At 40.2% G+C, this 24400-nt stretch overlaps 1 protein-coding gene across 9 annotated transcripts in view; it reads right to left on the bottom strand.

Annotated features, from left to right (window-relative positions):
* The window catches only part of FHOD3 (formin homology 2 domain containing 3), a 394706-nt gene that overhangs the window by 107185 nt on the left and 263121 nt on the right, over window positions 1-24400 (bottom strand). For all 9 annotated transcript variants that reach the window (XM_084510276.1, XM_084510270.1, XM_084510271.1 and 6 more), the window contains exons 7-9: window positions 15201-15312; window positions 8841-8935; window positions 2706-2849 (exon numbers count right to left, since the gene is read on the bottom strand). In XM_084510276.1, the coding sequence (XP_084366402.1) occupies window positions 2706-2849; window positions 8841-8935; window positions 15201-15312 (351 nt within the window). The remainder of the gene's footprint in view (window positions 1-2705; window positions 2850-8840; window positions 8936-15200; window positions 15313-24400) is intronic.

The raw sequence follows: 24400 nt of genomic DNA, 5'->3' as shown, positions 1-24400 counted from the left end.
CATTATACAAGGAAGGAACAATGCTGAGAATGCATTGTGCATGGCCACAATGACATTTGACAGAAAATTCTGACATTGGTTGGGAGCTCATCAACTGGAAATAGTCCAGGAACAAAATATGGATGTAGCTGTATTGGGTTTACGTGGCAAGGGTTTGGTAGCAGGGGGGCTGCAGGGGCAGCCTCTGTGAGCAGAGCCCAGCAGCTGCCCCATGTCAGAGCTGAGCCAGCTCCAGCCGGCTCCAAAGCGACCTGCTGCTGGCCAGAGCTGAGCTAGGGAGCTGAGCTGGATGGTCTTCTGGAAGAACAGAGTTAAGAAAGGGGAAAAAAAAATGCTGTGTGAGAGCAGCTGGGAGAGAGGAGTGAGAAGCAGCCCTGCAGCCCCCCCAGGTGAGTGCAGCAGGAGGGCAGGAGGCAGCAGCAGTTCCCCTGCGGGCTGTGCAGGGAGAGGCCCCTGGTGGAGCAGGCTGTCCCCCTGCAGCCCATGGGTCCCCCATGGAGCAGATCTCCACACTGCAGCCCCCCCGTGGGTGGAGGAGCCCCCGGTGGAGCAGGTGGATGTGGCCTGGAGGAGGCTGCGGCCCATGGAGAGCCCCCGCAGGAGCAGGGGGTCTGGGGGGAGCTGCCGCCCAGCCGTGGGGGACCCGTGCTGGAGCAGTTTGCTCCTGGGGGATGGATGGATGGACCCCGTGGGACGGAGCCGTGTGGGAGCAGTGCTTGAGGAACTGCTGCCTGTGGGAAGCCCACGCAAGCTCAGTTCAGGAAGGATGGTATCTATCCACGTGGAGCAGGGGCAGGGAGTGAGGAGGCAAGGATGGCAGAGACAAAGTGTTAGGGACAGACCGCAGCTCTCATTTTCCATTCTCCTTCACTGCCAGAGGAGAGGAGGTAGAAGAGGGTGGATGGAGGTGAAGGTCGTTTTTTAGTTTGCTTTTAGTTTCACTAAAAGCACTCACTGCTCTAGTCTGTAGGCAATAGGCAATAAATTATATCATTCTTCCTATGTTGAGTCTGCTTTGCCCATGACAGCGATAGGTGAATGATCTCCCTGTCCTTATGTCAACCCATGATTTTTTTTTCATCATAAAAAAAATAAATAAATCGGAGTGTAGGGAGAGTCAGAGAAGGGTGTGGTGGAGTTAGCTACCTATTCATGTTACACCACCACAGCAGCATCTAGTATCTTGAATTATGGCATGCCGCTGAAATGCCAATGTGACACATCTCTAAGAGAAAAACAGAAGTGCTATCATACGGTACATAAAGAGAGAGCTATTGCTAGCAGAAACAAAATTACTGGTGGATCTCACCTGAAATGCAGCATAAAGTTTATGCAACCTTTATTTAAGAAGGATCCATTCACATAGGAAGAGGTAAAGCACAGGGATATGTGGGTGACCAGAAAAATGTGTATTTTCTTGTTTCTATGTCTTGTTATTCTGGTAATTCTTACTAGAAGGGACTTTGACAAAATGAAGGTTGGCGAAGTGGTATATCTCTGCAGAAGGTGCAAAATCTATGAAACTGTGAAGGAGATTTTTAAAATAAAGCACAAATTTGGTAGTAAAAGAAGGAATGTATGAGGATATGTTTACATTTAATCTGGTTATCAAGACAAAGCTGGTACACAACTAGGTAAACTGATAATTTTGCAATCAGGTCTTTCAGTAGGCACAGCATAAACAAAAATAATCTGTTTTTACGTTTAACAATCATTTTTTACAGAGGACATTATCAGCTGATGCCTCTAACAATAAGAACATGGATCCCTCTCATTCTCACATTCCTTTTTTTCTGGCCTGACAGTCCTCCTCCAGACTGGTCTATATAAAAAATAGCTCTGCTAAAGTTAGTGAAGTAGTGATATGGTTTACTGGAGGACTTGTTAGTGTTAGGTCAGAGGTTGGACTCGATGATCTTGAGGTCTGTTCCAACCTAGACAATTCTGTGATTCTGTGAAGTGGCATGGGTGTAGAGCTGATGAAGAAAATGGAGAATCAAATCTACCACATCCTTTGCTGGACTTGGATGGAGATAAAGTCATTTCATTTCATCGTATCAGGATACAAATTCACATTTACATTATATTGACTGCAGCCTAGACCTTCCCACTTCCAACACTTGCCAAAACCTGAAAATTGAGTCTAATTATTAAGAAATTGGATATCCTATCCTTGTATATAAGTTCTTCAGAAGTAGTTAATTTATACCTAGGTGGTGAATGTGGAGTCGTTCATTACTCCATTGCTGCAAACTGCACAGGATCTGGTCCAGGGTAAACTCGTAAACAAGGACTTGCTGGGTATTCAGCTGCAGAACAAGTGGTATTTGTGAAGCTAAGCTCAGCTGAACCTTTTTCATGAGCTGAATACTTCTGCATATGGAGAGAACTGCTTACTTCAGGATGTGTAACAAGCAGTCTGAGAAAGTTTTCACTGCAGGCAGAACTGCCTTTAAAGAGGCTAGTAAATGTGCTGCTTTGCCTTGCAGTACACCCCAGCATTAGTATGAAACGCATCTGTATGAGCAGCTATATACTTGTAGCAGGTCACGTATACGAATGTGTATAATACTTCTAGCAGCCAGATGTTTTTCTTTTAAAATAAAATAGATAACTGAATTTCACCTAGGTTACATTCCCCCCTCCTCTAGGCTTTGAAGTTTGCACAAGCTGTAAGATGCATAAAACAGGGCATGTTATGTTACCTCATAAATGTTAAATTGCTCAACTAAGTCCAAGTCTGTTCCTTTCTTGTTCAAGTGTCTCTGTGAAATAGCTTCAATGCCTAGCTCTTCCAGACAGTCCACCACGTCGTAGAAAGAGTCTTGATCTGGCAACCCTGACAGCGTCTAAGAAACAAAGGAAAAACATTTTAATCTGTTTGTTTTGAAAAGAATTAAACAAAGGTTTTTAAAAGCGGGTGGCAAGTGGTGCTACGTATGATTTCAATAAAACAAAACCATGATGTGGGATTAGAGACACCGCTAGAAAATAAAAAACAAGTGGCACAGCTTTTAACAAACAACTCGATGCACTGTGTAGAAAAATGAATAATTGGCAAAACAAATCAATGTTGTTATTTCATACAAAAGTATGGAAAATGCGGGTCTTTAAAATACACAGTTGGATTCTTCCTGGCTTCATTCAAGTACAGATTTAAAGAACAGAGAATGTTAAAGCATCAAACACAAGGATAAAAGCAAAGACAGAGAAAAAAATGGTTCAGCTAAAACCAGTGAAGCTGATTTCCTACTGATTCTTATAACTTTGGCCGTAAGAAGAAAAAGTCAAATGCACAGCTGTGTGATGTCAGGACAGCAGGAAATATCCTGCACCATGTGCCTACTGTCCTCAACACCTGCAGCAGAGGTCATCCTCCCAACGCACAAATTGTTTTATATTACAGAGATATTGACTTCTTTCCTCCCTTTCAACCTTAAAAGTCTTACTAAAGGTATGCTGACTTCTTAGCTCCAATACAATGTTAAAAGTACTACAGATTCCTGATTATGGGGTAAGTTGTTACCAGTGACACTGGAGCATTAGAACACTAGAAAATAAAGAACGCCAGCACTAACAGCTACTGAAAATAAACTATTTGAATTCAGAGCTTTATATGGTGCCCACTCTATATTCAAGAGAGAAAGCACTTTTTTTCCTTTTTTGGTGAATACAAAAAACTGAGAAGAAATGGAAGGTGGTCTTCTGCAGTGTACCATGTACTTTAAACACTCCACTACAGTGCACGTAGCAAGAGGAATTGGATCAAGCCACTCAACATTGTACTGCAGGGTGATGCTTGGGAAGAGGACATGGACATTGGACAGCTCTGAAAAGAGCATAAGTGAACTTCATCCACCAGTCTTGCAGACAAAGCCAACAGAAAACACAACTATTTTGGTCTGCTATTATTTTCTGCTCAGCTTGTGCTGATTTTTAACCGCTCGTTATGGATGCTGCAGAAAAATAGGCCTAATCCTGCTGATGCTGAGCAGGAACTACTGAACATACAGTGCAGCCTTCTTGCAGAGTGGCACATGCCACCTTGTGAGCATCAGTCACCCCAGAGCTGCTTCTGCAAAACAAGGGAGAGTGCAGTCTGGAAGCAACACAGTTAGTCTGGATTAGCTCTCCAATGAGATACTCGTGCTCAGGTAGCTTCCTCTCTCCTAGCTATTCAATTAGCTAAGTAACTTATCTATAATTCCACTAGAAGAGAGAAAGAGTGAGAAAAAGAGAGAGCCCAGGCAAAAAGGAGACACTTTCCAGCCAGTTTCACCTTCTCATGAATGTGAGAAGGTGAAATGAATGGGATGGGATGAGCTGTGCTCTAATACTGGTTTTCTGGAGTGTGGCTTTCCCAGAGTTGCTCTGAGCAGCAAAGTGAAAAAGAGAACAGCTGTTCTGGGCTACCTCCCTCTACCAAGAAACTTTACATTCAGAAAAATTGGTTGGAATTACATGAATAAGGAGAGACAGCAATAGACAGCTGGCATACCCTGCCCTGTTTAAGCACCTCTTTCCTATGAAATGAGGCACTGGGAAATGTGCCAAGCTGTGTTTCTTCTTCAGTCATTGAAGGACTATTGTCTGATGATTATCTAGTGAGTTGCACAATAAAGAGGAATGCTTAGCACAAAACCCTAATAAAGTGCTAGGATAATATGTTTAGGATCTGATTAAACATTTGTGTCTGTCCAGAACAGTATTTAGGGCCTCTGTTCAAAACCCACTGAAGACCATGGAACTAAATTTTCCTGAACAGTGCTGATAATACATACCATGTACATTCTGGTCTTTCCTAAACTGACACCTAGCAACCTTAAAAAATGAAACCTGGCCTTGGCAAGGCAGAATTAAAATATAGCCACTTGGAGAAATGTGTTTAAACCATAGTCTTTGTTTTGTTGTAGAATTTTGTTGTGTTACTCCTAGCTTAGAGGAAAACAAGGACTTCAAATCTCATACTCTTTAGAATTCAGGTCTACAAAAGAGGAATAAATAGGAATGTCAACAGTCATTCTTATGCTTCTATCCCGTTTTGGTTTGAGGAAACATCCCCGAATTAAGATTGTTTTATTTGTTTGTGCAAGTTGTGCAAGTTGCTCTCAGGACCTTATGGGAATGCTTGCACAACACTGAGTTCTTTTCTCTCAAGCAGCTGCTTTTGGAATGGTGAACTAAATTAAAACCAAAAACCTAGCCTGAGAGTTTTGAGCTTGATATATCTTCTTAACCACATTTTTACCAAAGCCTAAACAATACATTTTACCTACCACTAACTGTAACAGTCCCAATGGAAAAAGGCAAGAAACTGATGAAGTTGTATGGGCAGTGGAAAAGAAAAAACCACCACAGGTCTATGGAATTACAGGCCAAATGTTTTCCTACATGATAAATCCTATTAGACGACATATGAAACTGGTAACAGCAGAATAACCTTACCTCGACCTGTCCTCGGTTCCATTTCTTAACAAAGCCAAATGTAAATTAGCACTAACCTATTCCTAGCTTCAGACTGAAAGGCTCTCTTTAACTGTGATTTTTTAAATGTGTATTGCTGGATGACATTAGGTAGCAAAATTAGTAAGTATAGTGTCTTTTGTCATTTAGAAAACATTCACAGCACAAAGCAGTGGTGCAGACAGAATACAGACAACAGAAAGTCCAACAAAGTGTATTTGGTGTGCATGCTTTGCATGCAAGTCCAAATAACATAAAAAGTACTGCTCTGGTTACTACACATCCAACAGATTCGGTTTCAATAGAGGGCCACACACTATATAGAGATATTATCTAAATCCTACATGCTTTGGTGAAAAACACAGTAAATTTACATAGTAAATAAACACACTTAAGGGCATTTGCTGAGTTTTCAATTGCTTTGGGATAGGAAGAAGCATGTCTCATGCATGCGTTTTCTCAGGAACCACAACTTCTTCTAAAACATCTGCTGCTGCCAATGCTAAATACAGGACACAAGAAGATCATTGCTGAAGAAATGATGTGCCAGCTGCTGCATTAACACCACAGTGGCCTGCGACAGCACTTTTCCAGCTGCTGCTGCTGCTGGACCACTGGTGGGTGTCACTCTAAGCTCCCACTGCTAATCACTGGCCTGGAAGCTTGTACTTAAACTTGTCTTGTCCTGGATCTGCTAAAAAGCACTCAGTGCTTAATCGGGCTACACTAAAACATACTGATTTTTACATACTGAGTAATAATTTTACTTACCTGTTTAAAACAAAAGTATTGTATAATGCAAGAGAACAAACATAATCTTAAAAAACTGGTAAAAAGAAAGTCATCAGTAATTTTACAGCTACAAAAATACTGGTATAATCTCAGTAATAGAAAATTTTTGAAGCAAATGTAAAAAACAACATGTAAATGAAAGTCTGGAAGTAAACAGAAAAGCCAATTGAATTTAACACAGAATTCAATTTCTACATTTGGTGATTAGAAGTTTTTATATATTTGTGTGTGTGTGTCTATACGTAAAAGGAAATATAAAGTGTTTAATCTGTTTGGACCTCAGTAAAACTTCCAATAAAGGGCCACATGGGAAAAAAACAATAAATAAAGAAAGAGGGATTACAGTAAGATCTAACAGACCATATGAACTCACCAAAGGAAGGTATCATAGGTTATACTGGGACTACAGAGAATCTGAGGTATATATATTGAGATCAATCTCATTTTAGAGATTCATTAATGAGTAAATCCCCCATAACTAAGAGATGGTTAATGAAATGGTAGCATAAGTAAATTGGTTAAGTGTCAACAAAGGAGAGGATGAGGATAAAAGGATTGGTACAATTCTTGTATCAGATTTTGAGCAGGAAGGAAGGCAGTCTATAAATGTATACATGGAAAAAGAAAATGGAGTAGGAGAAGTATGCTTCCTTAAAACAAATTCCCCATGATGTTTCTGCCTGCACTGAAAACTTTGACAATTCCTCGCCTGGAGAAGCTGAAACCGTCTGAGCCTTCTTTGTATTCTCTGCGGGGGAAAAAAATTACAACTGTGACATGCTGCTTACTGTTTTCTCTATAATCATGAAAAAAAATCCCATTAAAAACATCATAAAACTGTCCATAAGCCAGATCATAATTACAAGTGTGGCATTGTGGGATTCCTCTGTTCCTTGATCTTTGTAACTCCTTTGACTGTGAGATGCTTTTTCTTTTTGTTTGCTTTTAAAGAACTACCTCCTCCTAAAAATAGCTTTAAATGTAGTGAAAAACTCGAACTAAAGAAATTAACTATAGGATGACAAAGGAGTCAATATAGAACAATTTTTTTTTAAAGTTAGACACCGGGTAGTTGCAACAGAGGCGGGGGGGAAAGGGAATTATTTCAGACAGAGGAATCAGTACAAGATACAACAAGGCTTAGAACAGAAACACTAAAAACTAGTAGCCTCAGCTTTAATAGCAGCTACGGACACAACGAGCAGGTGATGCTTTTCAGAAAGAGTACGTCAATATGTAAGATGGTCACTGAAAGTCAACAGGATCTTTACTGCCATGTAAGCAGGTGCAAGGGCAACTCTAAGTAAAAGGACAGTGACAACAGGGATGTCACTGGGAGAGATCAGGCCCTCTCAGGCATCTTCACTGGATAATACCAGCCATTAAGAAACCATTTCATTAAAACAAACACACAAACAGAACAACCCATTGCCCCAGCCACAAGCACAGAAAGCTGTCATCCTGGTATATGACCTCCACGGACACACTCTGGATTTTTAAATGAATATAATGAACAGTAATAATGTTCTGCAGTTCTCTGACCTATTAAGTATAATTATAAAACACAAAGCTATTTTGATTTTCTAGCAGTATGTTGACCTTCTGTGCTCTTTAAAAGATTTACTTTTAATTTTAGTCACGCTAGGATTTGTTTAGAATTTGAAGATTAGACACTAATTTTTAAGGAATTTACACTCATAAATTTCTAACTTTTGCAGTCCTTTCATTTTCTCCCTCCTCATCACTCAAGTGACTGCTTCCGAAAATGTTTGATTTTACTGCAAAACTACTACTTGTAATAAACGGTACCAGAAAATACAAAGAAAGAAGAAAAAATCAAAGCATGTTTTTACCTCAGTTTTTAAAGTGGAAACACTCTCACTAGCTCTCAGACCTGTTTAATTTACCATATTTGGTTTGCAGTGAAAAAAATAACATAGAATCACAGAATCACAGAATCACAGAATCACAGAATTTTCTAGGTTGGAAGAGACCTCAAGGTCATCGAGTCCAACCTCCAACCTAACGCTAACAGCCCTCCACTAAACCATATCCCTAAGCTCTACATCTAAACGTCTTTTGAAGACTTCCAAGGATGGTGACTCCACCACTTCCCTGGGCAGCCTGTTCCAGTGCCTCACAACCCTTTCAGTGAAGAAGTTAAGGGTTGTGAGGCACTGGAACAGGCTGCCCAGGGAAGTGGTGGAGATATTAAACATAATTTAAACAATCTGGAACTAGAAAATTGTGCACAATGCAAGCCTTTGTGAGCATTTGATCTTTTCACCAGTACTTGCTTTAATTATCTTCTGGGTAATTTGTTAAGCTGGTTTGTTGAGTTTTGTTTTGCACTGTAGTGCCAGCTTTGGGAGAGGAATTGTGTCATAATATGTTTATGCACAGCCATGAGCAAAATAGCAATTCTGCTGCTGCCAGCTGCTGCCTCTGGGTGACTGCAACATCTCTGGTCCTGCAACTTCTCTGAGACAAGTCTTCTTTGTCATATCTTCTCAATACAGACCTGTATTATGCAACTGAAAATACAAATATCATCACTCCAAGTAATAGTAACAAAGCAAACAAACCTTGTTAACCAAGGTCATTGCGTAAACCAGTAGTTCCGTATCAACCCCATCCTTCTCCTCCAGGATCTCCATGATGTTGGACCATGGCTTGGCTCCTAGAGATAAAGCAGAAAACATCAGTAAAGATAACCAAAATGGACAGCTGTTGCAGCGACATTTGTCCAAGAGGCAGCATGAGCTGGAATGATGTGGCCAAGTGGAAGATCAAGTGGATCAAGTGGATCTGCAGCTTCCTCTCCAGTCTGCCCTACTCTGTGGAGGACCAAGTAAATACAGTCAGTGAAAGCAATGGTACATCCTGAGGCAGGCTTCTAAAATGTCAGGCGGACTTTCCCCAGAGCTACTAATTTCTCTCCCTCGATGATGAAGGAAGCTTTGTTAGCCCACTCAATTTACAGTGAGCTTCTAAAAATCGTGTGGGACGAATTTTACCCCACCTATTGTAGGCTCCCACAGATTAGATAAATCTTACACAGAAGTCTGTATGCCACTCTTCTAGTGTGTTTGTTGCTTACATTCCTAGTGATATTACTGAGTTACACTGCATTAAGATAAGTCCTGTTAACAAAACAGTGTGGCAGAGAAAGACAATTTTCCCAAATTACAGGTTGCGTGTAAGATTTAAAAAAAAAAAAAAAAAGTTTTTTTGCTGTGGTTCTTACTTGGATTATTTTTAATAAGAATCCCCTCCATGGATCTTTCAGATACATTTATCTCTCTCTCTTTTTTTTTTTTTTTTCACTCAGTAAGGTCAAAAATCTGTGCTTCTAGCTATGAACTATTTGCCTGATTTGCATTTGTATGTTTGATATACATTTGCAGGATTATCTGCTGCCAAAACCCACGTGGCTTTAGCGAGTTATTGCACCAAACGAGTTAGGCAGGAAATGCCAACCAGATTCAAGATAATGTCTCGTGTGGAAGGCACCTTGTAAAACCATTCCATTTAATTTGGCTAAAAGGCAGATGATGACATTTTCAGTGGGGGAAAAAAAAAAAAAAGAAAAGAAAAAAAGAAAGACTATTTTATCTAGGAAAATGGAGGAAATAATGAAAGACTACAAATCACTGTTTTGTTTGGAGTAAAGTTAAAGGTTGGGAGAAAAAATCAGAAAGCTAACCCTAATTTAGAGATGCCCAATTCACCTACAAGATCGTAACTGCAAGAGTTTTACAATTCAGAGAGAAAAATGCGGAGTATTCTAGCAGATCACATCCCCTAAAAATTATAACGATGACAACACTTTGAAGACAATCAGGCAGTAAAAACGAAACGTTTCATCCCAACAACCTGTTGCTGACTGATCAGTGACCCCAAGGTTAAATTTCCACACTGCTCTCGCAGCAATTACCACCACTGCTTATTTGCGATGCTATTGCACATACATGCAGATAAATCCTGCTGCACAGACATGGATCCCTACTAACCAAGCACCCATTTTCAAAGCAATGGCAGTGCACTGTGTGAAAAACGATCTAGTAATGAACACACAGACAGCAGTACTTCTCCTGTTTTCTTTTCCTCACACTTTTGAGACGTTCTCTGATCTTTTCTCCTGAATAATAAAGCAGAGCTTCCTTATCTCAAGAGAAATCAAAGTAGAGGGGATTCACCTTCATCTCTCAGAAAGTATTTATGTGCATTACTGATTAAGTACTAATTTCAGTACACTGCTGTAATGAGAACACACTAGACACTGCTTTACCAGACTCTCTATATTACCAGACATTTTGTTCAGTACATGTTCAAAAGACATGTGGAACAAATTCACTCGGCTCACAAATGATATATGATCAGCAGGAATGATATCCTCACTACAAAAATGTCTTCCTGTGGTTTCTAGTGAAAAATAAAAATAGAAGAAAATAAGAAAGAGAAACAAAATGGGGAAACTGCACAAGCTTGACTTATAACAATGCCATTTAGAAAAAAGTGAGTTGCCAACAACATGAAAAGTTGATTATTTAATCCACACCACATTATTCAGTGACAGTCTTTCTAGAGGAATACCCATTTATTTTGTAGACAGGTTTTATTCATAGTGAAACAATCCTATTCTGTTTTCTAAGGACAATATCCTGGTGTTTTATTTATTTCTTTATTTTTTTGCCTGGATATCTGTGTACTTCTCCATTATTACAACAGAGTATTTTCAGGATTCCCTTGCTGTTTCCATGCATGGATGACAAAGCTTTCTTCTATGCATGCTGCTTCTCTGTGTCAGACCACAATTAAAAAAATATATGCCAGCAAGGCAGCCCAGTAACAGCTCACCCATCCTTTGAATTCTTTAATTAGGATGCTGTTACTAACCTTAGACAACTTTGAAAATCTAGGCTTGCATTTGTAATTCTTTTCAACTGAAATTCAATCTATTCCCCAATTGGTATCACCAGGAGGCTGTACAAGGACTTTGACTGAGTCACTCCAATTTGTACCAGATTAAACCCTGCTTTTCAAATGCTGTTTTCCTCATTATCATCTCAAGCTGAACAGCCAATGAGTAAATAAACACAAAATAAGACATAATGCTGTCTACGAGTTTGGGGACTAGGCAGTTCTGGTCTGAAAGCTGCACCATTTCCTTCCTTCTCACACTAATGAGAGTCTCTAGTTTGTAACCTATGATCCCAGCAGCATGAGGCATGGGTGGATCTAAAGCAGGTTTCTCCTCTTATCCACACACAGGCCCTGAAGGTTGGATTTCCAAGTATGTTGTTCCTGGAGAGTTACCACTTAAAGATGAGTCCATAGGCTGGAGTCTACGTGAAAAAAATAATTTCCAAGCCACAATTTTTTTTGTGTGGTAAGGTGGCTAAGTGAAAAAAAACTCCTTCACCTCCCAGTATGAGCTGCCTAGAAAGATTTTGTGAAAGGTACTTTGGAAGATCATGCATTACAGAAACTGGTGACTTTAGAAAAGTCGTGGGTTGCTGTAGTAAAACAATGAGGCTCATACAAAAGACACAAAAAGCATGATATGTATTTTCTCTTTTGCTTTAGAAATATATTTGTATTGTGCAAGATATTAAAAGCTCTCTGATTACAGAGAGGAACCTTTGAGGAAGCTAGTGTGCAGAGCCAAAAGCTACTGCTTGCTGCCATCTGTGCAATGGTCTGAATATAACAAATTATGGAAAACCTAAACTCAGGTATTTCTATTAAAAAAAAAAAAAAAGTAAATTCATTTAAAATTTATGCTATAAAGTTTATTTTTTAAAACAGTGCAATTATTTTTGTGTGCCAATTGTCAAAAAGCCTTACTTTCAGCCTGTCTCCTCTACCTGATCGTGATGTAAAGGAATGATGATGTAGCATCCCAGATCTTTTTCTGAGAGCAGACTGCGGTGTTCACGTAAGGTTACAACTTCCAGGCAGGACTTGTGGTAAAATTGCTGGGAGCGACGTAACAAGCTCACTAAAGCAAAACAGTAAAGGTCGAGTTTTGTGTGTGTTCTCCTGCCTTCTACTGGGTAAAATGGGAATTGCTCAACTGTTTTTTGCAGATTTCTCATTGGTACCAGCTATTATTGTGGCTACTCTGTCTGGAAGGCTGGGGCCTCATCAACCATGATGTTACCACAGTAATCTGAGTAGTCACGGATGGTCCATCAACACACAGAGAACTGTGGGGTTTCAACAGTTAGGTGTATATTAAATGAATACTGTCTACTGAATAATGTTGCCCATTGCTTGAAGTCTTGATCTTTTCTCAGTTTCCCCTTTAAATGGTTTTGCAAATGAATTACAAAAAAAAAAAAAAAAAAAAAAAGATTAGTTTCATCCCGTCATTCATGCCTTACACATTTTTTTTTTTACATTACAACTACACAGGATGCATACATAACATACAAAGCACGAAAAACTTTGCATCAGGCAGGAACCATACACGAGGACTGTCACCAACATAAAAACAGTCTCCAGTTGCCATAGGATAGAAAGAGTTTTGGAAATACCTCAATATCTTTTATTCATGACCCTTTAAATATGTGTGAACATACAGCTTTACATCACAGCTACAGGATAGGCGTTAGTTTACTGGTTATCTTAGTGTGCGAAATGGGAGGAAAAGGAGAGAACTGATAACGCCAGCCACTTAAATAATTCAGCAATAAGTCAGGTAGCAGAAACATAATTCACAAACAGAATGCTTCAGTGTCCAGTTCAGCCACTGGGCTTTAATCTCTGTACTAAAAAATGCTTGTGATAAAACAGCCCCAGACAGCACAGTGCAGCGCCAGCTGTGCTCTCCAGAGCCCATACAGTCCTGGTATGCTTAACCTTAAAAGAGATCAAATTCCACTGGGGCTACGAAACAAGAAGAAGCTGGGGGGAGGAATCTAGATGGAAATATAACTAGAACCTACATCGTACATGATGAGGACCATCCAGTTATTCACTTATAATCTGCTTGTATCTGAGAGTAAAGCAGGCACTTCCATAGATCTTTGTACTTCAGCTTGCATATGGATGTATTCTTGCGTAGAAACCACAGATGGGATCACTTTGAAACAAGGCTGAGTTATTATGGGGTTCTTTATGTTAATCATGTGTGGTACACATGTTGAGGAATTATGTCATATCTCATCACCTTGTATGTACATGAAACATTGGACTTTTTTCAAAGCAGTGCTAAACTTAATTATATAACTGCAAGATTTATGACAATGTTTCAAGAAAAGGCACATCCCTATTTTTCCATTTTATTTCTGTTCCCTTAAATCAGTCATTACAGGCAGGTACCCTTCAGTTATAAGACACCAATTTCTAAATGTTATATACATGTAAAATGTAGACCTTTCATTGCTATGGCTATTCCACTGATGACATAAAAATGGAACTAAATAAAAAACAAGAAAAAAAAATCTCTTTCATAGCTAAGCATAATTGCTTATAGAAAAAAAAAAAAAAGGAAAAAAAAAAAGGATAAACTGGGTATTTTGGGCTGTTTTGGACAAGAGTTCTGTTAACCCACAGGTATGAGAATTCCCCTAAACCCTCTTCTCATACTAAAAATCACCCATTGAACTAATACATAACTTTTTTCATGTCTTAGCTTGATACTGAAGTTTTACTGCTTTGGGGCATGGAAATACTTGCCTGCGGCAGTTTTACAGATACAGAAGGGAGTACACAGCACATGGTATGTTCAGGGTCCTACTTGCTCTCTGTTTTCTTTAATGAGATTTACTTGCATGTGAACAGATGGCAACTTGAACATGTTGAGTATACTAGGGGGTTCAGAGAGCTGAGGAAATGCTATGAATGGCTGTAAAAATAAATCATAGAACTCACAATTACATGAATACTGTGATTACATTTCTGCTGATGACATTGTAAGGTTTATTGGTTTTATTTCAAAACAGAAGGCCAACCTGAAGAGTACACCATTTAAAAGTGTTACATTGATTTTGGATTATCTCTGCCTGCTCCCCTATCATGAGAAACAATTTGGGGGTTGTTTTTTATGGTATTTTCAACACACTAGGTAGTTGAAAACAAAATCTGGCTACCTTCTCCTATTTCCGGCACCCCCTTTCTCCCCATCCCCCAACTTTTTTGTTTCACTTTTACCATATCAAGTTGCTCAAACAAGTTCAGCATGGAGGCAGTTGCTCCACCGAGGGGATCTTGCTTTAAACCTCCATGTGTTTGAGACCACAACAATGGTTCTCCCAACCTCAAAAACTCTCCTTGAGGCAAAGGAATGTTTCGCATCAAGAGAGACTGCACTGGGAGCTTAGCAATAGCTTTGTGGGAAGAATAAGAAAGAACCATTTTTGTTCTATTTATTTGTAAAAAATACAGTATGCATATTCAAGTATTTTTCATGAGCCTGAAGGGTAACAGATTTCATAGTATAATATCTGCTCAAGGGCTTTATTTTAATGTAACAACAGATGGTTTTGCTTTTACTATAAAGCCTGTACTATTACTGACCTCGTCTTTCTCTTCAAAGGGATTACGCTGATTAGATATCATTTTCTCTTGTAAATCAGACTGCTTCTTTTCAGAAGGAAGTGGAAAGATGGCCCGGCCCAGAGGAGCCTTCAAGGTCAGGATATGCAATGGGGCTTACATTGCCTGCGGGTGCAGGGAAGGGGAAGCAATGACTGCAGTGTATCGGAAGCAACATGGTTTTCCAGCTTTTCACTCCTTAGTTTTCCACTATAATTCATTCCTCAAAACAATCTTAAATTGTATAAATACTTAAAGTGTGCTTTTAATCCAGAAATCAGGGGAATGGCATATAAAGCAGAAATCATAACAGAAACCCTAAAATTGCTGACATCAATGACAAAATGCCACCTTGGTCTCAGCAATGCTGGGATTTTGCAGCCCTGAGCAAGGGTACTCACCTCTCTTTTCATCAACTGTTGATACTGCCTGGATTAAAAGCGGCGCATTAGATTCGGTGTACTCCACAAACACCAGCAGCAGCTTCAGCGCTGTCTTTACCACCAGGCGGAACTGGAAGAAAAGAGCACGAGACTTGTCATTCAGCAAACCGCAGCATTGCCAGAAGTGCTACATGAGACTGAGCAAGGCGCAAGCAGAACAGTCCAGATCCAGTAGTAACACGTGGGCAGAAGAGATTAAGCTGTGCCAAGACCAAAAAAATGACAGGTAGCTATTTGGATGAAAATGTCATTCACTGGAAAGTAGTCTCCCAGTACTCAAAGAATCCCAACAAAAGCTTAATGCTGCCACACATAATAAAAGACTGAATGTCCCACCTATACATACACTTATGCTTATCCACAATATCTTTGTTCAAAGCTTACTGTACACATAACCTGATGGAGTAAGAATAAATGTATTGTTCTGTATCTCAACACAACATTTACTTCCCACTTTCATTGTGAGCTTTAAATGTTGTGAAACTCCTGTATGACAGAGTGATTCTCTCCTCACAGTTTCTTCTTTTCTTGTAGTGCTATTATTTAACAGGTAAATGATTAAATAAATACATATTCACTATTTATACAACCCGGGAGAAAGTGTGTTTAATCTCTGACTGTCCCACCCTGTCACAGGATGTGTGATTTGCTGGAAGCGAGCACTCCGCCTGTACGTTTTCAAACTTACTTTTTGTACATTTCCAAGACTGTGAGTTCAGCAAAGACTCATCATCATTCAAACCAACCAAATGGAAATCAACAGTCAAACTCTACCAGTTTTCTTACAGATCTCCCATTTCCAGAGAGGACATTTGACTATTAGGGAACTTTCTAAGTGCTGAGTAAGAATTTTCAGGTATGTACGCGGCGTGATCAGAAATGTCTTCACACTTAAAGGAGTTTTGAATAATACATGAAACATGAAAAACGAGGACTTTTTATTAGACAGGGCTCTGCATGTCCAGCTGAGAGGAATATTAGCAGGAGAATTGATTCTAGGTCAAATATGACATATCCTCAATCTAAACCATGGATTTAAAGCCAAATAAAAGGGGATATATTGTTGGTCCCAGAAGCACAATTTTCAGTCCACTGAGACTAAATCAGGCTGCATAAAAATAGGCATTTGTAAGCCTATTGCATTGTTGTGCTATATTATATTGCAACAAATCTATCAAACAGTTTGTGAGATTTTTAATAAGATAGCTATAATAATGTGGTCATTAATCTCTTTCACCATTAACAGATTTTAAATGATCTCTCAGATGCATCCATGTAGAGATAAGCCACCCTCCAGAAAATCCCTGTCTTTGTCTCATTATATTAAGTTGGTAGGCAGCCTGAAACAAAACCACCTGGTTATTGCAATGTCTCACCCAGGCTGGGAGACAAAACCATCATTATCCTGCATTTCCTAACTGGTTCAGGGATGTATACACGTAGGTTTCTGCCAGTATTAGCTCATTTCCAGTCCCCTGGTTTTTCAGTTCCTCACAACATAACTCTCCTAAGAGGCAAGGAATCACCTTTAATCATTTATAGATATATGCAAAGACTGCAAGTGTATCTAGATCCTAAAAAAGACTGCAAGTGCAATAAGCAGAGGGTCATGCTACTCTGTTCACATTGCCACTCACAGAGACGTAGTAGAGCTCAATTTATGGCAATGAGCTAAAATGCAGCTTGCTGCTTACAGCTATAAACACAGAGTTTACTGTGAACAAGCAACCCAGGTATTTCCCTGGTTTCTCACGTTCTACCCACTCATGTGAATTGAGCTTAATGCACTGCAATGATGCTGCTAGGGATACAAAATCTTCTGTTGTTGAATCTAGATTGTTTTGGTCCTGATGTATCATTGCATCAGATACTTTCAGGGCTCACAGCCAGCTGACAAACCTGACCAGGTCCCTTAAGACATTTGATTACTCTAATTAGCAGTTGTGCTGCCACAGTGATACCCCTGTGATACATGAGCTAGCCAAATTGAAGGAAATGGAAATCCCATGACACACAGCATAACTATACCATGGAAACACACCGGTGAGGGAGCAACAAATCAGTTCCCCATGGTTTCACAGGGCACCCATGCATATGCCAGGCATGTGAATACCACACTCCTTCTGCTGTACCATGATGTTTCCCTTACAAGTCAAGTTCAAGTGCTTAACAGGCATATTCGGAGAACTTCCAGCAAGTCTCCACTTGTTTTGCAAAGGTTCTTTGTAAAACAGGAGTTACCAGATTACTGCAAACAAGACTTGGAAGAGCATACGTCCCGGATAAGCAGCTGTGTGCTGACTGCAAATCTGGTCAGGATCCTTTCCCTAGAAAGGAAATCTCACTCCTGGATATTACTCACAATGGCTCTCAAAACCTCAAGTCTTGGCCAGATGCTGACAACTGGATGTGTTTACTCGTCAGTACTCAACAGCAGGGTTCCGTATGTTTCCATGTGACAGCAATCAGTGGCACATAGCGGGCTTACGTCAAATATCTGCAACTCTCTTCTTCTTCCAGAAAGTATGAACGACCTTCTGTAACGCCTTTGCTCTAGCTGCTGCCTGCTGGCCATTGCAGCTGCTGTAAGGAGCGGCTAGCACCTCACAGCTTGTGGCTGCCAAGGCCTCGGGGCAGCCCAGGGCTTGGGCCGGCCGACTGATGGAGCGCGGCCTGCAGGTGCCATCCTGCATCCACCACGCTTGCAGATGACAGCACAAGTAATAAATACCATACAGACGCAGCTCTGGAGAAAAGGAGTGATTAGAAAGGCTTTGTTTCACTTGTCGTTTTGCTAGTAGAAGGACACTGCAAGCTAAGCTCCTCACAAAACAGTCAGCCAGCCCTGGGAAGAAGAGGTGAAGGCACATACTGACAGCATTCTGCTGGTAGTCAGCATGGCCACTAGCTCTGAGAAAAACTGCATTTAAAACATGCTGTTTCCTGCTTGGTAGACAATCACAACTGAGACACGTGTGGGCACTTTAAGCCTCCATACTGCTTTGGACGAGAACAAAAATGAAATAGTGCAGTCCGAGGACTAAGTCACACAATGTGCACAGGAGGGGCTCCAGAGCTGAGACTTACTAGCCACTTGTGGCCCCCACAGCCTTTGCACACATCCTGCAATGGGGCTTTTTAATACTAGTTTAATCATGCTTCTTAACAACAGCAGGCTATCATCAAGCAGCTGCACCACCTCTTGGAAAGCAAAGTCCTCAGCCAACCAAAGCCCCTCCAGATCTGTCCGTCTGTCACCCCAATACACAAGGACACTCCAGAGCCTGATGAGCTCACACTGAAATGAATTCTTACCCAGAATGGCACCAAGTCTCTGAAAGAAAGACCTGTACCAGGGACACCTGTTGCCAAGACCTGTCTGAAACTGTGAATTTTGTTACATAGCCTCCAAAGCGATGTCCTCCCTATGAAATGACCCCCTCATGACGAGCTCCCTATGGGCTTGATGTGCCTGTAGCAGCTCAGGCATGATACTGATGACACCTTAAGTGTTGGTTATCGCAACGCGACGGGTTTCAACCAAGAACGAGAATGATTGTTTCACAACTTTAAAAAATACCAGAGCTATTTAGAAAGTTTCCATTTGTGATTAATTATAGTGACTTTCAAAGTGGGAGATCCTCATATCTTCATGAGTGAATTATGAAATGTGTTTGCAGGGCATGCCTTTCCAATTATTTCAACGGTTGACAGCTACATTGCAAATAAAAGGACTGCAAATCTCAAAAACAGGGAGATCATTTAACAGGGAAAAAAAAAAAAAAGCAGCCAATCATTGACTTTTGTACTTCCATTTGTGAAGCCATGGGAGTTTTTGCCAGTCACTGGTATGATTTTATTTCACATAATGCACACAGATGGCACAGTAACGGGAGCAACAGAAACAAGTTGCATATTTCATTCCTAAGTAGGTGAATCACTAATTATTTGTATCAGTGTTAATAACTTCTTGAAGGCCTTAAGGCTGTTTCTGGGATCTACTGGACTCTTGTTTAGTAGCAAAGACAGCTTTCTGAATCAGTTTCAGCAGAGTCCCAGTTCTATTAGAATCCACAGGGCAATCATACTATTAGTTCAGACAGGACTGGATGTCATAACAGCAATAAAAGAGACAGAAATATGTTGTTCTACCTCAATAAATAAATAAATAAATAAATAAATAAATAAAAAGAATCCCTGGTATCATTGCTTTGTGAACACTGGTTGTTGTGATTAGTTCCAAATTTACACCCTAAATATCACTGTTCAGTTAAAACAGAAGGCTCACTAGAGCAATATACATACCCACCAGCTCAGTAAAGTGATGTTTTAACAGCTCTGGGATTAAATCAGGATTCTTGAATTTCATAGCACTGAAGTATCAAAACTTTTTATTAAAAAAGTTAGAAAGTTAAAAAAGAAAATTGTATTTTTGTATCACTTGCAAGCCAATTTAGAGAGAGGAAATGATGTTAGCATCTTCTGGCGAAAGATAAAATGTAGCCAGAATGTAAAAGGAAGGAGAAAAATTATAAACATTCCTTTACATTATACAGTAGAGTTTGGCAGTCCTTTTTCTTTTTATCTCTTTACGTTTAGACAATCGGAAATATGTTACAGACCCAGCCAAACAGACTACGCAACAGACTGCAAAATTAATGTCCCATGGAAGGGTTTGTCCCACCCATTAATCACTGGCTGAGAAAAACTTAGATGTCTACGAGGAACGTTGTTAAAAATGTCATTAGCTTGGAGCCTGAAGTGACATTTGTTAAGTTCAGATTTAAAAAAAATTAGGAATATTTTTTAAAAAGAAAGAAAACTGAAACAAAATTGGGTAAAACAGTATTTCACTTAGGGTGATGCTTAGCATTTGCATTATTCAAATTTGAAGGGAAATGTGCACCCAATGTCTCACTAGCAATTTACTAGGCCTAATCTGAGGTCTAATCTTAGGCCTAATCCCCGCGTGGACCCTGCCTAGTAGGCCACACACTCATCACGTCACTATGAGACACCGTTCTGGATGGTGAAGTAATGTGGCAGTACAACATGCACCACAACAGCTGGTGAGAGGTGCACAGAAAAGCTAAAAATCCTTCTTGCTCGTAGCACGTCAGGATTCACAGGACTTCAGATCTAGCACTGCGTGAATAGCTCACGAGTTTCCCAATCGCATCTGTGGTTCTGCTCCATTTCATGTGGCACAGCAGGACAAAACCACAGTCTGTTCAGAAGAGGAGAAAAGGCCTTTCTGGAAGGGAAACAAATTGCTGGTCCTAGAGTCAAACGACACAGGACCTCGTCCTTACTCGGATGGCCTAAATGTCTGTAATATTACCCAGAGTATAAGCCTACTTTGCCCAGTCTCTGAGACCCAACCTTTATGTGGCTACACGTCCCTTCTCTGGGAAATTACTACTATTGTTGCTGCTAAACAGTGCAGAAAGCATCAGAGCTGTACTTGCCCTAAGCTCAGAGTATAAACTCCTTGCCTTGAAGGGAGATCTTCCTATTAACAACTGCGCGAGGGAGAAAATCATCCCCCCATTCTTGGTTTTTCGTAGTAGGTGAGGAGCTGTACTGCAGTATTTTCCTTTGTAATAAGCAAGGAAGAAGAAAAATACTGAGCTTGATGGCATCTTAGGATAATTTAATTTGGAAGGGCAACCCCACTTGCCTTCTCATCTGAGGTGAACACACCCAGCTCCGTCTCCTCATATATCATGTGCTCACAGTGAACCCCCACCAGACTTGCTTCAGGAGGTGGATATCTTTCTGGTACAGAGCATCTCAAAACAAGACCCTTGAACTTTGCTCTAGTCTGACCAGAACCAAAAGGGAAGAACCACGTCCTTCAATGTGGTGGTTACACTCCCACTAATTCTGGATGTGGTTGGCCACCTGTAATGTAAGGGCACACTACTAATTCTCGTTCACATTAATATTCTCTTATTCATAATGAGTAGATGGAATTAAATGATGTGATGCTAAAAGAAACATCTATAATTTCCCACGTGTTTTAAGAAGAGTTACTGGGACTTGATGCCAATAAAGGTTTGTGTTTGTGTTTGTTTTTTTTTTTTTTCAAGGAAGAATCACAGGGCAAATAAGTACAGGGCATATTACTTTATCTACTGAAAAGTTAGATACACAAAAACAAAAAACAACCAACCAAACAAAACACTGAGATTCTCCCATTATGTGTTCCATATATTTCTGTCTCTTGTTCTCAGTCTCTGTCTCCGGTTCAGACAGAAGAGTCAGACCAAAGCATAACTTTGGCTTGCATGTCTCTGGATGAACCTCATGAGATCAGCAAAGATAAAATTGACTTGTGACTTGTCTGAAAGCATGACAAGATATTTTGCAGGTGGTAATGTCTTTTAACGTACGTACTTTGAACCAGATGGACACATCAGAACAGAAATCTATCCCTGAAGAACAAAGATGCTCTACAAATCAGCAATGTACTACATACACCCTGAAGTCAAAGCTTTGCTACTCACTCATGGCACTTGTAGCCTATTTGGAATGAAGGTAGAGTAAGCTTGCAATCTACCTGCAAAATATCAGGCAGATACACCCTTAATCTCTCTCTGGCTCTGCTGTTTCTCAAGTTCTATCATTAACAGAGGATTTCTGTTTACCTGCTGGGAGATTTTTCCATTCTCTGAGCTTTGGCGGAAAGATTGATAAACTTCATTTAGCCCAAGATATGAGCCTTTTCTTTAGATCAAAGTGTGCCCTGAAAGTGCAAGAGGGAGTTCTCGAAGAGGTCTTGTAAGAGAAGATCACATTGCAACAAAGATTACTCTAGTAAATGTGGGTCCCTTCAGCTTTAGAAAAGCACAAAAGAAACAGAGAATGTTGTTTCTTCTGGCACTATGCACCTCAAGATTTTGCAGGTAAGTGTAACAATCAATAAGTTCTACCAAACGTGCAACTAACTGTCCAACAGTAGCATTTGCAACACTACAGTTTGAACTGGGTATTTTCCAGTATAAAATCTTATTTTGTGTAAGCTACAATAACTCTTACAACTGCTAGAGGCAAGGCTGCAGTTCCTCAGGGTCACACTGTGGCATGGCAACCCTGCAGTAGTCTTTTAGGGTCTGCAGTAATTTTAAAATTGAAATAACTTTCTAAGTACATTTCAACTTTTATGTTCTAACATGAACAGCCTTACAAGCAAATTTTAACAGATTCTGACATTTATCAAGCATTCCTCTAGCACGCTGCCATTCCCCATTCCTGCTATTACAAGAGAAGATCTGAAGAAGCGGTGTTTAAACATTGTTTTCACAATCTACCTGTTTGCTCTCAGCTCACTATTTTATTATTGGTTTACTAGAGGCCTCAGAGTTGTGCTTCAATTTCAGCATTACTGGATATCAGCAATAAGGGCTGTCTGTTCTATATGAAAGAACGTTTGCCTCTAATGACCTACAAGGCACCCTCATCTTACTGAGCTTCTGGCATCAGCTGTGTAGTCTGTAGTGGTTCCCTGAACTCTTACCAGTTTGTTTGTTGCTTTCTTGCCCTGGAAGGTATAAATGCACCTGGAATACTTCTGCCTTTGTCTCAGACAAACATCAATTCTTGAAATCCTCTGTACAGATGAGGAAGAAGAAAGGCAACTGGATAACATTATGTTGACATCGGCTTGCACAGCACAGCATTGTTAGAAATTATGCTATTAACAGCCCACGAATCAAGATGTGTACAAAGCTGGAGGAGGCTGCCCTCACTTCTCAGTCAGGCAGTCACAGTCCCAGGTACGTGGACGCATGACACATGAATGCCTTTGGCCAAGGATGCATATCTGTGGCCAGTCCTTTAAAAACATAACTGGCTCACACATCATCCTGGTATTTTCAGCTAAATACTAATTTTCTTGAATCTCTGGAACAATACCGTTTAAGTATTTTACAAGTTATTCACCCATATTTATGTAGCAAGCACATCTCCAGGGTGGCCAGAACCTCACTGGACCTTTTTCACATCTGAATGGATGAAAGCCAACTTGTACTGCTTCCAGCTAGGCAGCAACTCTGAAACTGGCTGCACAGGAAGGAGTGCCATCTCTGGCATGATGACTGGAGATCATTTATCTCAGAAGCATGTAGGGGTGCCTGTTTGTGGTAAAGTATCATAACTTCTTCAGAAAGAGCAAAGAGCTTTGTAAATGTGTCATACAGTCTTTATGTAGCCAGACAAAAATATATCAGATTTTCCTTTTTTTTTTTTGTGGGGGGGGGGCAGGGGTGGGAAGGGGAAGGTAGGTGGATGGGGAGAAATAGGATGCCAAACAAAGAGAAAGACATTGTGGGGAAAACATTTGGAAAGCCCAATTATGGATTTGCAAATGGCTTACAAAACAAAGAAACAGACTCGTTTCCATTCTCTGACTCTCTTCTCCAAAGACATTTGAGGCCAAACTCCAAATGGCCTTTATTCCAAAAGGGTGACAACTTTATTTAGTAATCCAATTCCCTTTCTACTCACAGCACATGAACATAAGAATGATCAGATGAATGACAGCCTTCTGCATCACCTGAGCTGAGTGTTTCTACTCAGCCTAATTTTCCAACTAAACTTCAAAGAGATCTAGGAAACCTCCTTTAAGGAGAACGATAAAAAAATTAAAAGTCCAAATAAGCTATAGACCACCACAAAACTTCTCAAAGGAGTGTAATCACCCTTCTATAGAAGGGACAGAACTCTTTGGTCCTGGGGCCTTAAAAGCTGCTTTTAGGCTGTGAAGAAGACCTTCTAATTCCTCCATTTTGTTATCACAAGTCATTTAAGAAGCTTTTGGACTGTGCACATATTCACAGGGTCTGAATTTTTGAGTAGACCTGTGTGGTGCCAGGAGTTGGACTCGATGATCCTTATGGGTCCCTTCCAACTCGGGATATTCTATGATCCTATGATTCTAAGTCACGGGGTGTGGAGGGCATGCAGAAATGTTATAGACAAAGCTGAGATGCAAGAGAAGCAACAGGTAAAAATAGTTAGTATGCATAAAGTCCATGAATTCCCGCCTTGTAGATACGGAACCACTGCATACGCATAGGCATTTTGTTTCACTAGGAATCTAACTGACATGCTTATATACCAGTAACAGAAATAAGAATTTGTGTGATGCCATGGTC

The sequence above is a fragment of the Aythya ferina genome (assembly GCF_964211825.1).
Source record: "Aythya ferina genome assembly, chromosome: 2".
NCBI classification, from domain to species: domain Eukaryota; kingdom Metazoa; phylum Chordata; class Aves; order Anseriformes; family Anatidae; genus Aythya; species Aythya ferina.
This window is presented reverse-complemented; position numbering and strand designations above follow the sequence as displayed.